At 47.4% G+C, this 16,816-nt stretch overlaps 1 protein-coding gene across 6 annotated transcripts in view; it reads right to left on the reverse strand.

The window, feature by feature from the left end:
• Positions 1 to 16,816, reverse strand: part of Rap1gap2 (RAP1 GTPase activating protein 2) — a 236,800-nt gene that overhangs the window by 138,937 nt on the left and 81,047 nt on the right. The window contains exon 1 of one of the 6 annotated variants that reach the window (XM_047543931.1): positions 10,787 to 11,365. The exons of the other annotated variants lie outside the window; for them this stretch is intronic. Coding sequence (XP_047399887.1) covers positions 10,787 to 10,893 — 107 coding nt within the window. The 5' untranslated portion in view covers positions 10,894 to 11,365. Of the gene's footprint in view, positions 1 to 10,786; positions 11,366 to 16,816 lie in introns of those variants that run through there. 6 annotated transcript variants of the gene reach the window in all.

Below are 16,816 nucleotides of genomic sequence, written 5' to 3' on the forward strand. Positions count from 1 at the left end.
GTTGATGTCACACTCAAAGCCCTTCCCTGCACATTTGTGGATCTAGTTTTCAGACAGCCTGTTTCGATACCTCTTGATTTATACACTGTTTCTGCCTTTGCATCTTGAATTAAATATCTTATTAAAATAAATGTTCTGTTAAAATACAGATGGCGCAGGTAACCTGAATCTTCTTGATCACAGAGAGAAGCTAGAATTTCTGTCCTAATTAGTGAGGACAGCAGACTGCGAAGTCACCTTTCTGATTATCTGAAGCATGATGAGACACACCCTTCCCCAACTCAAGGATCCACCAACCAACCCCTAGCTCAGACCAAGACTTCAAAAGAAGGTCAGATGCCTGGATGCCTATCTCATCTCTTCCTTAAAAAAGAACCAGGGCTGGGGTTGTGGCTCAGTGGTAGAGCGCTTGCCTAGCATGTGTGAGGCACTGGGTTTGATCCTCAGCACCACATATAAATAAATTAGTAAAATAAAGGTCCATCAACAACTAAAAAAAATTTTTTAAAGAAACAGAAAGTGCTAAGGTAACCCAGCTCTTAAAGTTTTGAAGTTCTTCCAGGTGCATTACAGTTCCCTTCACAGTAAGTACCTTGGCCAGAGTTATCATGCACCCAGGAGGGGGAGAAAAGACAAAGAATTTGGCATCCAAGAGAGTTGGGTTGTAATCCCAGCACTGCTGTACCAGCTAAGCGACATTAGATATGTTGCCATTTTTGAACCTCAGCTTTCTCCTCTGTGGAGAATGGAGATGATGATAAGTGTTGTGCAGGGAATGAAATGAAGTATGTGAGGTTTATATACCAGCCCCGTGAATGCCCAGAGGGGACTCTATGTGTGTTCCTACCCTTCTCCATTCTCTCATTATTCCCAGGGTTTTGCACTGTAATATATGGTCTCCCATAATTTCTGTCATTTTTTAGAGATAATTCAGAAAGGTAAAGGAAGAAGAACATCCAAAGACAAGCTCACAGAAGCTACTCTGCAGCCCAGCACCTGCAGGGAGCCCAGCATGCTGCCAATACCCTGCAGGCCAAACAATGGACCTGTCCCAAACCAAGGGAGCTCAAGGGACATGCAGGGCCATGCCACAACACACAGCCTCTGTGTTGTTACCCCAAGAGTGTCCCATCCCTGGGTATCCTGCCTCCCACATCTCATCCATCAGGGCTATGGCAGGTGGTGCAGGTGTGGCACAGGTGCAACCAGGTATGGCCAGGTGTTGGGGGCTGCAGAAGCAGGCAGCTGGCACTTCAAATGCAATGAGGGAAGACAGGCCCAGCCAACACTGCCAGAGCTGCTGATTTCTCAAGACTGAAAAACAGGTTTGTAGCGTGGAACCTTCCAATTTTAAAATATCAGCTTAAAAAGGGAAAAGAAAGGTGCATGAGCCTAACCAAGTCCCTGGAGAATGGAAGTCCCAGTGGGGCAGATCTTTGTTTCTGGGCTATCTACTGCTGAATCCCCAGTACCTGGAACCATATCTAGCCAAGGGCATAGGCTTCCTAAAAATGTGAGGAATCTGCAGGGGCCAGTTGCTAACCTCTGCCTCAGATTGCAAACTCCTAAATCATAAAGGTGCTGCTGTCCCTGCTCTTAGAAACAGGACATTGTGTACTATAGGACATAACAGTGAAAAACAAGGGGGATCTTGCCTCCGTTCCTGAGACTCTGTAACCCAGACCCTGTCTGTAAACCAGGGACGAGAGATGTGCCTCCCTCATGAGGCTGTCACAAGTTGCTCTGCACCCAGGAGTAAGCTTTATGACCATAGCTGCCCTTACAGTTCCCTGATTCCACCATGCAGCCTTTCATATGGTTGGTAAAAACCTTTACAGCAAATAAAAAGAAAAAGAGGAAGGGGAAAGGACAAGGGAGGGGAGGATCTGGCCAATGGGCCTGCTTCCTCCTGCCTTCAGAATCATGGTCAACAGAGGCCTGGCAGGGCCAGCTGTCTCAGTACACACATGGGACCACATGTCTCCAGGGACGTCCCCAGCTCCTGGAGGACTCCAGGAAGGACTTGGCTAGCGTTCCAGCCTCCATAAAACAAAGTGTTCACAACCGATAAGCGTAAAAGCAAGTGACAATTTTTCAATCCACTCTTGCTCCAAGGGCAATGAATAATCACAGCAGGTTCCCCCAAGGATGTCTGGAAGAAGAAGAGCAGGTCAAACCCAGTTCACTCGCCCCCAGAAACTAGTTTGGGTTATTTGATACCAAGCTCTTCAGGGCCGAACCAGACCTCCTCACTCAGAAATCCCAGCTTGAGGGCTGTGGTTGTGGCTCAGTGGCAGAGCACTTGCCTGGCATGTGTGAGGCACTGAGTTTGAGCCTTGGCACCACATAAAAATAAATAAATAAAATAAAGATATCGTGTCCATCTATAACTTAAAAAAAAATTAAAAAGAACCCAACTTGAAAAACACAGGACTCCTCAGCCATTAGTATGGGTGTGAAAGCTGCCCAGATGCCACCCAGGTCACCTAGTGGGAAGCCCAAGGTAATGTGGCCCAGATGACTTTATAAAGGTGTGAGAGAGTCTGGGGAGGTCTGGAAAAATCTATATTTTGATTTAGCTGTACAGGTGAACAGCTATGTGAAAATTCATGGAGTTGCACCCTTAAGATATACACATTTATATATGTTTATATGTGTATATATGTATACACATATATATGGATATTTGCACTAGGATGCACTAATCACAGCAGCAACAGCTTGCACTAATTTCAAGCTAGGTACTATGCAGGTACTTATCCTGCAAATCATGTAATAGCTCTGAGCACAACCTTTACAGCCAGGTTAAAATCCCAGCTCCTACACCTTCAATTGTGTCCCAGCACCCTCCTCCACCCCTGAGCCTCAGTTCCTCAGTTGGGAAACAGAGATGCTAACTGGTAGAACTAAGGGGTTGGGTGTGGTTCAGTAGTAGAAAGCTTGCATAGTATGAGGCTCTGGGTTGGATCTCCAGCACCACAAACATAATTAATTAATTAATTAATTAATTAACTGGTAGAATTAAGACAGATATGCACATAAGCCCTTAGCATGGGGCCTAGCAAATGGTAATTATCAAAACGTGTGGGCTTGTTATAAACCACCATTCAACCCTCAATGACCTCAGGACACTGGTGCTGTTGGGCCCATTTTAACATATAGGAAATGGGCCCTCTCCCTCCAACGGTGCTTCCCAAACCTCAGGCATCTTCATATCACCTTCCCAATTTTCCTCAAATGACAGTGCCACCTGACTATTATGTCTCTTAGCACTTTTCTTTAACTTGACTCACAATTTTTGACTTAAACAAATTTGCTTTTTTAAAATGTTATGTAACTGTCACGCGTGGAAAACCAGCATTGTTTGCCAGAATTCATTTTGTAATAAAGCTATTAAAATAAAAAGCACTTGTCCACCTGAAATCATCTTGCCTACCTCATTTACTTTTTATGGATGCAGCAGGAAAGGAATTCAGTTGGTAGCGGGTGGGGGACGTGGGGGACGGAAGGGGCCTCATCTGCTTAAAATGACTGAGAAACTTCCTGGGCCCTTCAGCAGCCCCCATTTGCACAGATTTTCTCTGGTTTAACCGAACAGGCCTGGCAAGGCCTCTATTTGGCAACATCCTGGTAGCAGCCGTCTGTGCACCATGCCAGCTCCAAAGAGATAAAACTGCATTTAGAAGGAAAAAAAAAAATTATATATATATATATATATATATATGGGCTAATGGTGACTGTTCACTAATTCAAACGCCCACTGGCTCCTCTGGCATAAATGAAGGGAACCTGCCTCTGCCCATCAGGCAGCAGCTCTGGGATCCAAGATCTAGGAACTCAAAGCCAAGGACAGCACTGGTGCCAGCTCCAGCCTCAGGACAGTCAGGGCTGTCCACATCTATGACTTGCAAAGCCATGCAGAGAAAGGGGAGGGGTCAGAGGAATAACAACAGAACTACACATGTTCAAGTGATCATATGTATTTCTCTCTCAAATCTCAAGGAAGGAATGGGAAGAGAGAGATTCCCTGATCATAAGGAAAAGGCACCTTTGAAACTCACATCAGAGAGCACTACACTATTAAAAGGATCTCTGGGACACAAGCAAAGGGGACATTTTACTTGGGAGAGCCACTAAGTCTCTTGAGCATCCCTGCTTCAATCAGCAGGTATTTACTGAAAACATCCTGTTCTGGGCAATAGGGACCCAGGGGTGACAACAGCAAAGCCCCAGTTCACATTCTAGGGGCGGGAACATCCAAAAAGTTGTTTATTACATAAACTAGATAATCTCAGTTAAACAATAAGAGCCATGAAGAAAATAAATCAGGGTAAAGCAATTACAACTGGAGTGAGCTACTTAGATTAGATGGTCAAGGAAGTCCTTTTGGAAGATGACATTTGAGTTATGAGTTCAGTGATGAGGAAGTACCATCCAAATAAGCCACTGTTGACAGCAGGTGCAAAGGGCCTGGAGCAGGAATACACTTGGCGTATTCCAAGAGCAGAAGGAAAGCCTCTGCAGCAGAAGCACAGGGATTATGGTGAATGAGGAGTGAAGTGGTAGGAGGGAAGATCACTGGATTTTATTTCAAGTATAATGGGAAACTCAGGGAGAGCTCTCCCCAGGAAAGAGACTTGATCCCCACCCGCTTACCCAGTACTGGGATTCAACCCAGGGGATTTCGCAGGCTGGGCAAGCACTCTACCACTGAGATACATCCCCAGCCCTTTTTATTTTTTAATTTGAGACAAAGTCTCACTAAGTTGCCCAGTTTGGCCTCAAACTTTGGATCCCCCTCAAGGGCCTTGACTTTATTTGAATTTTTAAAATTCCACTCTAGCCTCCATAAGAATAGATATAAAGAGGACACCGAACAGATTAAAACAGTGGTATAGCTCATGAAGAATCAAATAAATTCATTTATACCTCAAATTTTATCCCCTAAACTCCAAGAGTCTGACTCCTCAGACTCTCAAGAGAGGTTAGGATGGGAAGTTAGCAAAAGGGAGATGCTCGTTCTTTAAAGCAAGGACGGCCAACCGTGTGGCATTCAAACATCAGACAAGAAAGAGCTGGAGACAGGCCCTCCAGAAAGGGCAGGACCCAGCAACCTCCTAAGAAGAGAACAAGCCGCCATCTGTTCTGGGGCCAGAGAGTGGATCAGTTCCCACCCTGTGCCTCTTCCAGCTCTGTGACTCTGGCCAGGACTCCTGACAACCCACAGACTCAGACCCCATAATCAGCCAGCTCACAGGGCTGTCTCCCACAGCAGAACACAAGTCTTCTCCCTGACATCAGATTCAAACCTGAGGACCAAATCAATCCAAAAAAAAAAAAAAAAAAAAAAAAGGACATCAAACCCAAAGCTGCTGGTGCTTCTAGAACTAAATAACCAACTTACAGGTAATACAGGGGACGATAGAAAGTTAACACCAGGGGACACTATCTACAAACTCTTCAGTTTTTTGTTTGTTTGTTTGTTTTGTTTTGTTTTGTGGGGTGCTGGGGATTAAACCCAGGGTTTTGTGCTTGCAAAGCAAGCACTCTACCAACTGAGCTATCTCCCCAGCCCCACAAGCTCCTGACTGGAAAACTCCCTAAGACAATTCATGGACTAGCAATGTAGCTCAGTGGTATAGCATTTGTCTAGCATGTATGAGGCCCTGAGTTTGGTTCCTAGAATCACACACACACAAAAATTAATAAGTAAAAGGATAAAGAATCTAGTTTCTTCAATAAATGATTGTAAGAAAAAAAAGCTGGAGAAGGAAAGTTTACAAATTAAGAGATATACACCAACCACACTTGCTTGTTTGCACCCTCACTTAGGAAAACTTTGGAAAGCTTGTATAAGACCACAGAGGAAATTTGAACACTGACTGGATGTGATACAAAGAAATTATCAGCCTTACGCAGTGCCGCACACCTGTAATCCCAGTGACGCAGGAGACTGAAGCAGGAGGATCACAAGTTCAAGACCAGCCTGGGCAAATTTAAAGCCAGCCTCAACAACTTAGCAAGACCTTGTGTCAAAATTTAAAAAAAAAAAAAAAAAAAAGAACTGGGGATGTAGCTCAGTGATAAAGCACCCCAGATCTAATCCATAGTATCCAACCCCCCCAAAAAATTACTAATTTTGTTTTGTTTTGTTCAGTACTAGGGATTGAACTCAGGAGTGCTCTACCACTAAACCATATCCCTAGTTCTTTTCATTTTTTATTTGGAGACAGGGTCTCACTAAGTTGCTGAAGCCTCAAACTTGTGATCCTCCTGTTTCAGCCTCCTGAGTTGCTGGGATGACAAGCATGTGCCACCATACCAGGCTTCCTTTTTATTTTTTGAGGCAGGGTTTCACTACGTTACTTAAGCTAGCCTCAAACTTGTAATTCTCCTGCCTCAACCTCCTGAGCAGCTATGATCATGTTTTTGTTTTTATTTTTATTTTTTGTGGTACTGAGGATAGAACCCAGGGCCTCATACATGCTAGGTAAGTGCTCTACAGCTGAGCTACATTCCCAACCTCACAATAATGGGGGCGTTTTTTTTGTCTTTTCATTTTTGGAACTGAGGCCACTGAGTTACACCCCAGCCCCACAATAATGGTTTTTTAAAAAGAATTCTTGTGCTTGCTTCAGCAGCACATATACTAAAAAGAAGTCTTGTCTTCAGAATACAAACTGGAATATTTAAGAATGATTTAATGTCTGAGATTTACTTCAAAATAATTTTGTGAAACAGATTGGCTATGAGTCGACAATGGCTAAAACAGAATATCATGTTACACTCTTCTCTGTACTTTTGTGCATGCTTGAGAATTACCACAGTTAAAAAAAAAAAAAAAAAAAATTGTAGCCAGGCACAGTGGTGCACACCTGTGATTCCAGAGACTCAGGCGGCTAAGGTAGGAGGATCACAAGTTCCAGGCCAGTCCAGGGAACTTAACAAGACCCTTTCTCAAAATAAAATAAATAAATCAAGGGCTGAGGATGTAGTTTATAGGTAGAGCACCCCTGGGTTCAATCTTCAGTACTGCCAAAAAAAAAAGCCCTAGGGACAGGTAAGAACCCACACAGGAACAGTCCACTAGATGGTAAGCTTCACAATAGAGGGATCACAGGATCATGCTCAGCAGATCCACCATCCTCCCCTGCATCCCCGTAGAGCCTCCAGCAAGTATTTGCTGAACAATGGGAGAATCCATAATTACCTTCCCATAAAACCCTCCATGGGAGTTGCCCCAAAATAACTACACCCTGTAAGAAGTGGATTTCTTTTTCCTTTATGCTAACAGAACTCAGGTTCAGAATGTAACACTGAAGGCCACACTGACTGTATCCACATCTTTAAGAACATACATATTCTGATTGTGTTCTTCGGTCCTTCCTGCCAAAGTGCCCATTTCATCAATGGGGATGGAGCTCTCCGCCACCCACTTATATCCCTACAAAGGAGGCACTGTGGGCCTCACCCTCATTTGCAACATCTAAAAGAAAGTAGGCTCTTCTCAATCAAAGAAACTCTCCATTACAGTGGTTTCCAAACTGTAGTCTTTGGCACCTCCTGGAAACCATGCTCAAAATCCTTTCAAACTCTTGCAGGATCCCATGTGACAGCAACCCTGAAGGTGGTCAGAAAGGAGTAGAATCTCCAGGTTGTCCCACAACTCTGGCAAAGAACTATTAAGCCAAGGCTAATAAGCAGCATGCCCATTTCTCCTAAAATCAAACGGAAGCTGAAGCTGGAGCTATCAAGAGTGCCTGGGAGCCTCTGAGCTCTAGCCCGATATGGGATACCTGCTCATTACCATCTTCCCTAACTAAATGCCCTGCCTCTTAATATGTAATATTTTCAAGTGGCTTCAAGAAAGCAAAAGGTTGACAAGGACCACCAGGACATTACTGCCAGTCACATGTGACCATTTCAACACTGAAGGCAAGGAGCCAAAGAGTGCTATCTGTACGAGCCTGTCAATTAGAGGTGCTGGGAAGATCGATGGACAGATCAAGCCTTCTGGAAGAATGAGGAGGGGTTCAGGTCTGAACTGACCCTGTGACAAGAGGGGAGGAAGAACTCAGCAAATTTAACACCCAGCATGGAGTTTGGGGAAGGCTTAAGAGAGGCTGGCAGCTGCAGCCCACTCAAGGCCCCCTGCGGTCAGCTGGCGCCTGCAGAGCAAGGGTCAATAGTGTGCACTGCACTGACTTGAGATGCTTAAAGACAAAGAAACTACAGATTACAGCAAGGAAAGCAAAGGTCATTTAGCACCAAGATGAAAACAATTCCTCTCTCTCCTAGAGTAGGTTAAGTCCATGGCCAGAGTCACCAGAATGGCTGGAACAACAGAAGAATGGAATGAAGGCAGGTGCTAGGAGGGCCCTGGTGTCTGCCTGCATTGCAGGGAAGATCACAGTACATCCAGGAAGAGAGACAAGATACCATGGTCCTGGGGCATCCAGACCCAAGTCCCTGTTCAGGTATTCCCTCACTCTATCCCCCCAGACTATCTCTGCCCATGCCCAAGCACGTCTGACTGCCTCAAAGGTGTGTGCATGGCTTGTCTTGACCACTACTGGTGGGATTATCACCATTAGACATCTTTCACTGGTCATCAGGGGCACAGGACCAGCAAGAGAAGAATGAGAGTAGTTCTGATCAGACCCCCTTTATCCTTGTACAACACTTGAGAATTTTCACTGGCATCTTCACCCACATTGGTGCATTTAAGTCTCACAACCCCTTTGTGTGCAGGCAGAAGGGTCAAAGAGTTTCATCTGTATTGTAAAATCATAGTCAATGGAGGAAACCGGTCGGGGAATTCTAACTCCCTGTACAGGGTCCTTTCTCTCTCTTTCCCTCAGAGTCAGAAACTGGTCTGATAGATCCGCCTTTCTATTAAGCACATCTTCCATTTCATTTCCCAAAGCAACCCCAAGTTGTCGCAAACCAGTTATCCCCAACATCCTTCTGACTCTACAGGGTTGGCCTGTTCATCCCTATTCTACAGATTAGAAGCTGAAGGTCAGGGAGGGAATCAAAACCCAGGAACAAATAGGGCTCAGACCTAGAACACTGGTCTCCAGAGTCCTGATGACAGCTTTTTCTGCCAGGCATATGTGACCCCAACATGAGTCACTCCTAGACCACCTGCAGAATTTCTGCCATATTCAATACCACTTGTACTTTTATCACTAGTATTTCTATTAAATAGACTCATTCTTGTGACAACATATATTTAATTTAAAGTGATACTTTACCAGGCATATGAGGGCACACCTGCAGTCTCAGCTACTTGAGTGGCTGAGGCAGGAAGATTGCTTGAGCTCATGAGCTCAAGACCAGCCTAAGCATCAAAGAGAGATCCCCATCTCAAAATACATACATAAATAAAATAATGCTTTATACTACTGCCACAAATGAAAAATCGGTACCACTGGTGATAACTAACAGGGATTCCTAAAAATAAATAGTACTAAAACAACATGATCTCAGGCACCCCTTGCTACTTAAAGAGTCTGAGTCAATAGCTGCTCTCTCTGCATTACAAAAGGCAGATTAGCAAATGTTTAAAAGGTGTTAAAGCCAGACTAGCATAAACTTAAACTTTCCCCTTGAAGATTGGTAAAGAACTGAAAAGAGAAGAACTTTCTCACTAGGTGACTCAATGTTATTTCATGCTTTAACCACCTTAAGTCATTTCACTGCCACTTCATCCTATGCAAGGGAAACATCTCACTAGACTGTATTTTGGGAAAGGGGACAAGAGGGATTAGAGACAACCCACCACAAGGGTAACCAATACCATGGTCTCAAAGTCCCTTCCATTTGCTGCCCAACACCTTCCCAGAGCCAGCCAGCTTCTAGGTGAGCTCAGGGGTTGCCAGTCACCACCCAGATGTCTCTGGCTCCAACGCCCTTGTCTTAGCCCGTGTCTTATGCAGAGTGCAGTACTGACCACTCCAAAACTGCCACTGGAAGTTGCAGCAGTGGCTCCCAAACCCCTCAGTTGCCAGGAAGCTTTGCCATGCACCCTAGCAAAAGAGGGAGGCTTCAGCCAACAACCTGCATAGGCACCTCCCCGGGTCTAATACATGTCAAGTCTGCAGCTGGGGGCTGGAACCCGGGAAGTTGCCCCAGAACCTCCTTCCACACCTCAAATCCCACACCTCTCAACCTACGGGTCGTCCAAAGAGTCTTTGAAATAGCCTAAGAAACCATTCTCAAGCAAACCCAATAAGAACCAAAAGTCAAAGAGGAGAAAACCCAAAAACAGAGCTACAGTGCGGGGCGGGGCGGGGGATAAAAAGACCTTCAAACTTGGTCCTTGACTGCCTGCACCGCGCGCAGAGCAAGGAAAGCTCGGCCAGGTGGGGACCTCGCGGGCTCAGCCAAGTTGCAAATAAGCAAATGGCAACATCGGCGCATCAAGCCACTCTGGCTGAGCCAGTGACTGTCGACCCGGCTGGATCAATGCTAACCGTGCAGCAAGCTTCGGGATAGGCTCCGCGAACGCGAAATGCGAAGTCTGGGGGTGAAGGACTTGGTATCCCTTGGCGGTGGATGGACCCGGATGGGCCCTCCCAGCCGCCCTCCGATTCAGCCAATGCCCTGCCTGGGACCAGTGTCTGGGGCAAAGCTCCGAACTCGCTCCCTGATACGGCTCCTGGAGAGGAGTCTTTTTTCCATCCAACACCGAGCTGAACACCCGTTGGAAAAGTCCACCCCGAAGAAAACTGGGATTTAGCACAAAAGGGGAGGGCAGGGGAGGTGGTGCTGCCAGCTTTACCTTTTCTCTTTATTCTGTTTTCGGGATTTGTGCAGGAGTCCGATGAGCACCACGGCGGCACGGATCCCCGCCTTTCGGCAATGCATCCTCCCTGCCGGCTGGGACATGGCGAGGCCGCCGGCGGTGCCCGACCGCGCCCTCGCCCGCCCACCGCGCGTCCCCGCCGCCCCGGCTCCGCGCGCTCCAAGCTGCCGGCACCGGCCCCAGAGCCCGCGCCCCGGCCCCCGGCCGCCAGTCTCGCATGGGCCCCGCCCCGCCTAGGTGCGCCCCAGGGGTCAGGTGACTGGGCGCTCACTTCCTGGCGACCTTCAGCGTCTCCTCGGGGCTCGCCGGGCGGCCGGCGGCCGCTCTCCGTGCGCGGGCATTTCTGAGGCTCGCTGGAGGCTCGGTACCAGCCGGCCGCTCCCAGACTCTCGCTCAGACGCGCCGCCTGCGCCCGGCCCCGCCCCGCACCCCGGCTGCAACCAGCTCCGGCTGCCGGGTAGCTGGCAGAAGGAGGCTGCCCGCTCACGCCTTGCGCTCCCGGGGCTTAAGCGCCCGCGTCCGCCCTGAGCCCAGCGCCCTTACTCTCCCCTGAGTTCTGGCCACCCGATCCCTGCTTTCCCTCGCCCCCGCCCCGTGCGCACAACCCGCCGGCCCCAGGCTCCCTCCCCAGGCAGAGGCGGCTGACGCGCTCTCGCTGCCCGGCCCGCCGGGATACTTCTCCGATGCTGTCACTGTCTTTAAAACAGGGAGAAAAAACATGCACCGAAAGGAAACGCGTGTCCTCCGTCCAAGCGAAACTGCCTTCTCGCGTGGTCACCCGAAGGCCTCCCCTGCCCTAAGGCCAGGCTTCGGACAATTAGAGGGGGTTCCTCAATCGGGTTGCGAGCTGGGGGAAGGGGTGAGTTTCGATTAGTCAGGCTGCCACCTCCCCCCACCCCACCCCGAGTGCGCAAAAGGATTGTCGTGAGGGGCTGGGGTCAGCTCCCATTAACATTTGTTTTCCCAGACGTGGGAGTTTGACACAATACAATGTGGTCAACTTCACGTTAAGGACCAGGTTGCCAGGGAGATGCAGGTCTGGCGCCCCATCCCACCCTCCCGACCTCTGCACCCACACCGCGTCCGACCCTCCCAGCCCCCTGCACACCGAGTGCAAACTCCATCTTCACTTTGGAACGGAAGAACGCAAGGTCATGTTAACTTCTGTAGAAGGGATCACTGCCTGGTCCCTGCTATAAGCCCCGGACTTTCCTCATAAGTCTCCCTCGACCACTTCCATTTGCCTCACAGACCCCTCCCAACCTTGAAGCAGAACCAACAGCTTTGCCCCCTAGAGGAAAGGAATTGGGCAGAGGGTGGAGGGAATTTAAACAAGCCAATTAGTCCATCTTTGGAAACAGTCCTGTTGGGGCCAAGGAGGTCCCTGAGGCAATTTGCCTTGTTTTTTGTACAGTCTAGTGTTCAAACAGAAAATCTGGGCAGGGAAGGGAGCCATCCTGAAAAGGGGAAGGGGCTGCAAATGAATTCCTAAGGTTCAAGGGCCTAAGGTTCAGTCCTGCCTTTCCAATGGCCACAGCTTATTGCTGGCACTGGGGTGGAAGAAAAAGAGAGTCCCGGAGTGGTTCCAAAATGCACCAGCCTATTTATGAAGCATCCATTAGCAATGGCCTTGAGCCCTCCTAAGCCACCTGTGTAGTAGGGGAACACAGATATAGACATGGATATCTATTTATAACCAGATATAAGTGAACCCAGGCCCATCCCTGGGATCAGCAGCTAGGCAAGTTGCAAGGACTACACCAGCAGTGACTTCAAAATCACTGAGAAAAGAATAGGGAAATGAGCGTCCTAGGTGGGGAAGAGGGAAGAGCCCCAACAACAGACCAGGGCTTCTCCAGTCCCAGTATCACATACTACCTACAAGTCAGTTGATGGGCAGCTTCAGCTAGATGGCAGTGAGGGAATGAGGCCATAGGTCTACACAGCACTTGGTGTATTTTATCTATATACAGGGCAAGGTTGCAGCCCTAGTGGAAAGCTGGTCTTCCTCCCCAGCAGGTGAGAATATGGATGGCTCCCACCCATTCCAACTGCCTGGGAACCTGTCCAGGTCAAGTACACATCAGGGAGCAGGGCATTGAGATGAAGGTGCAAAATGTTCCCACCAAGCAGGTTCCATTATTCATTCCAGGTGCTCTCAGCTCCTTCACCACCCCAACATGGCTGAAAATACAAGGCTGACTCCCAAGACTATCACTTCTCAGACCCTGATCCCTGAGGTTCTAGGAGGCAGGCATTTTCTGGGTGTGGGAGAGCTCTTCCTCCTGCCCTGCCTCACAAGGCTTCCATCTTTGGGACATAGGATTCCCCTGCCAAACTCCTGTTCCTGCCCCCATCGCCACACACACATACCCCATAAAGGAAACACCAAAATGCAAGGAAATCCATCAATGGAAGAGAATGTGATGTCCATCTATGCTAGGCTTGTCTATTCTACCAACATTTATTAACACAAGCCATCCAGCTTTGTGCAAGACTATGGCCAGAGACAGAAACAGATGACCATTCTCACCCTGAATAAACATGGCTAACACACCCCATTGCAGAGCAATACCATTTTCAGTAGTGTGTGCAGTACACCCCAGCCAGTGGTTCCCCAAATCAAGCCACCCGTAGGCGATGTTCACAATTTTTGACCTTGATGTCATACTGCTTGATTATTTACTTATTATTTTGCTTTCATTAAATCAGTTAGCTTTTTTACTTAATGTTAAATGAAAACATTGTTATCACTCTAAAGGAAAATCTATGATCACCTGCTATTCAGACCATGAAAACAAATACAGATTTGTTATATTCTGCCTTAATGCTGTTCCCTGATGAAGGCTCTAGGCATGAAGCACCTTCCTTAAAGAAAGAAAAATAGGCCAGTGAGAGGTGTTAGTGAGATACTTGCACCAAACTAAGCCATTGTCCTTGAAGAAATCACAGTTCAGAAGATAACTGAAAGGGAATAATTTTCACATTAGTGACTCGAAGTTGTTCTAAGGCCACATCCCTGGGCACTTTGGGATGGACCAAAAAAACTGCACATCCTCAAGCCACAGAAAATCAAGGTCAGTGAGAACTACAGCAGTCAGAGAAAGGATCTTCCTCCAGGTCCCAGTCCACCCCACAGTTTATCCCCACCTGTGTCCCCACTCATGCCCTAAAAGCCCACAGTCCCTGAGAACAAAGTACCAGCCAGTTGCCAGCCTAGGTCTCTGTCCCAGTGCAGGGGAAACTCACAGGATTGTGGGGGCCTGGGTGGGAGTCAGAGGTGGGGGCAGGAACAGGAAAGTTAATCATGAACAGAGGTCAGACAGCTGCACAGCCCACGCCTAAGGGGCCAATGGGTTGAGACAGACAGACACGCATGCTTGGTCCTGAAGAAAAGGGCCTTCTGTGACTGAGAACCTGCTCCAAGAGACACATCCATGTGAAACCAGGAATCAGTCCCACTGCCAGTGCCTCTGGTGTCAGACAGAGCCTGCAGCAGACGCTCTCTCCCTGTCCCACCCGACCTTGGACTCCTGATTCCTCCACTGCTCTGCACCAAAATGACTGCAACCTTTCTTGGCTAGGACTGGGATAGATGTGGGCAAGAGGTCTTTGGAGCAGAGAGGGTGGGCCCTTTGATAAAAAACAAATGTCTTCAGATGCCTTGCCCCTCCCCTTCTGCAGGGTCTCCAGTCAGTCTCTGGATCACAGTCTTTGGAGCAATGCAAGTTAGAAGCGTACAATCTTAGGACAGCACACCCACTCTCTTCTACTTTGGGGGACAAAAATATATTAACACACACATGCTGGGGGAAATCAATCAGAAGCCCCCTCTCACACCTCAGACCTCACACTTACATGAGCTCTCACACTTGTGCTTGTCAGGAAACTGACATTCATTCTTAGCAGGTACACCAACGCCCCCTGCTGGGATGCAGCACAGTTGCATTTCCTGAAGATTAAGGTATGAAGAGTGGAAGAGGGAGAGGGAAAGAGGGCAGGGAGGGAGATAATGAGGGTGGGGAAGAAAGAAAAATTGAGAAGCTCATTGGAAGTGGGGGAGCAGTCTCTATTTTGAAAAGAGAGAGATGCAGGAAAAGTTTCTGCCAACACACTGACTCTCCTACCAGCTCCTAACATTCCCTACCAGAGCTCATGACCAGCACCAAAGGGGCCCATCCCACAGTGACAGCCACGGGAGGCCTGGGCATTACCAGTAGGGCAAAGACAAGCCTTAGGGATCACAGCTCAGTCCTACTCTCCTAGAGCTGACATCTATTAAGCAGAGAATCTGATAATAAACTGACTCAGGTTTTGGAAACAGATCTTGATGACTTCTGTGGCATTTCCAAGCACCAGGGAAAGGAAACCACACTGAGGTAACCCACAGATCCTAGTCAACAATGGGCATCCAGCCCTTGGGCTGCCCATCAGGTGGTACCTGCAGTCACCAAGGGGAAGCCTGCAATGTGTGCTATTGATCAGGACTTAAATGGTTTTCTGTTCAGGAGTTACAAAAAGTGAGTAGAGAAAGAAAAAAGGAGTTGTTTTGTTTGGGGGTGGTTGTTTTGTTTTGTTTTGTTTTTTCATATATTGCTTTGGTTACTGAAGGTATTTAAAATATTTCTCTCTCTCTCTGTCTCTCTCTCTCCCTTTCTCTCTCTCTCTCTTCATTTGCCAGGGTCTTGTATATGCTAGGCAAGCGCTCTACCACTGAGCTATACCACCAACGCTTTTTATTTTGAGACAGGTTCTCACTAAATTGTCCAGGCTGGCCTCAAACATGGGATCCTCCTGCTCCGCCCCCATGAGAAGCTAGAACTACAGGTGTGCATCTGGTTTGCTCTTGAGCTCTCTATCTATCTATCTCTATCTCTCATTCATTTATGAATTTTTAAATTAAGCTACATGATATATAGTTTTTCCCTCAGTGGAAACATTCAAAAGGATTCTTCTGGCTGGATGGTGGTACAAGCCTATAATCCCAGCGGCTTGGGAGGCTGAGGCAAGAGGATCACAAGTTCAAAGCCAGCCTCAGCAAAATCGAGGTACTAAGCAACTCAGTGAGACCTTGTCTCTAAATAAAATATAAAATAGGGCTGGGAATGTGGCTCAGTGGTCATGGGCCTCTGAGTTCAATACCCAGTACGCCACCCCCCCGCCCAAAATAAAAGAAAATAAAATATTCTTCTGAGTATAACATTTCTGAAGAACATGAAGAAATACCTTTTGCATGGAAGCTACCCAGAGCCACTCCAGAAAGTCAGGAGCTCGGGCGGTCTGTAGCACAGTCCCTCTCATGCCCAGTGTCCCCTGGCCTCCACCTCACTAAGTACCAAAACTCTGAGCTGATGCTACCCACAAAGCCACTTCCAGCACTAGGGTTTCTAAGCCTGAGTGGAAAGTCGGAAGGGATGCTGTCTTTCCATAATATTAGCAACATTGCTTAGCAACAACATCCTTCAAAGCAAGAACCGACAGACTCTCCAAAAGTCTATTCTGTTTGGCTCTACAAAGAACAGAGTGGTTTCTTTATGCATGTATTATTTATATACTGTTTTATATGCCCAGTAACCCAGTCTATGCCTGGCTTCTTTGGGAGATGACGAATTACACTTAAGTGAAATTTCCAGTCAACAAGAGCTTTGAGTAGCAAAACTTTGTGTTTGTTTGCTTGCTTGCTAATTTGCTCTTATTGTAATGACCTTGCCTAGAAATTTCTCTAAAAGATCTCATGCACTGTTGTCCTTTTCAAAGACAGGTTTAGGGTAACATTTTCATGGTGACTCAGAACCATTATCAATATCAACTACTCTAGTGAACTGAAATGCAGTTATGAACGGACAGGCCATTGAGGTGAGAGGCCATTGTCCCTGCACTTAGTATCCCCAAACATCTGTGGAGCAAAGACACCACAATAAGGAAATAAAACCTCAGACCCTGCCAATAAAGAAGGCTGAGATGGAATCCCACCTTCAGTTTTTACTATGTACCTGGCCTCAAGTT

The sequence above is a fragment of the Sciurus carolinensis genome, chromosome 3, assembly GCF_902686445.1.
Source record: "Sciurus carolinensis chromosome 3, mSciCar1.2, whole genome shotgun sequence".
Taxonomy (NCBI): domain Eukaryota; kingdom Metazoa; phylum Chordata; class Mammalia; order Rodentia; family Sciuridae; genus Sciurus; species Sciurus carolinensis.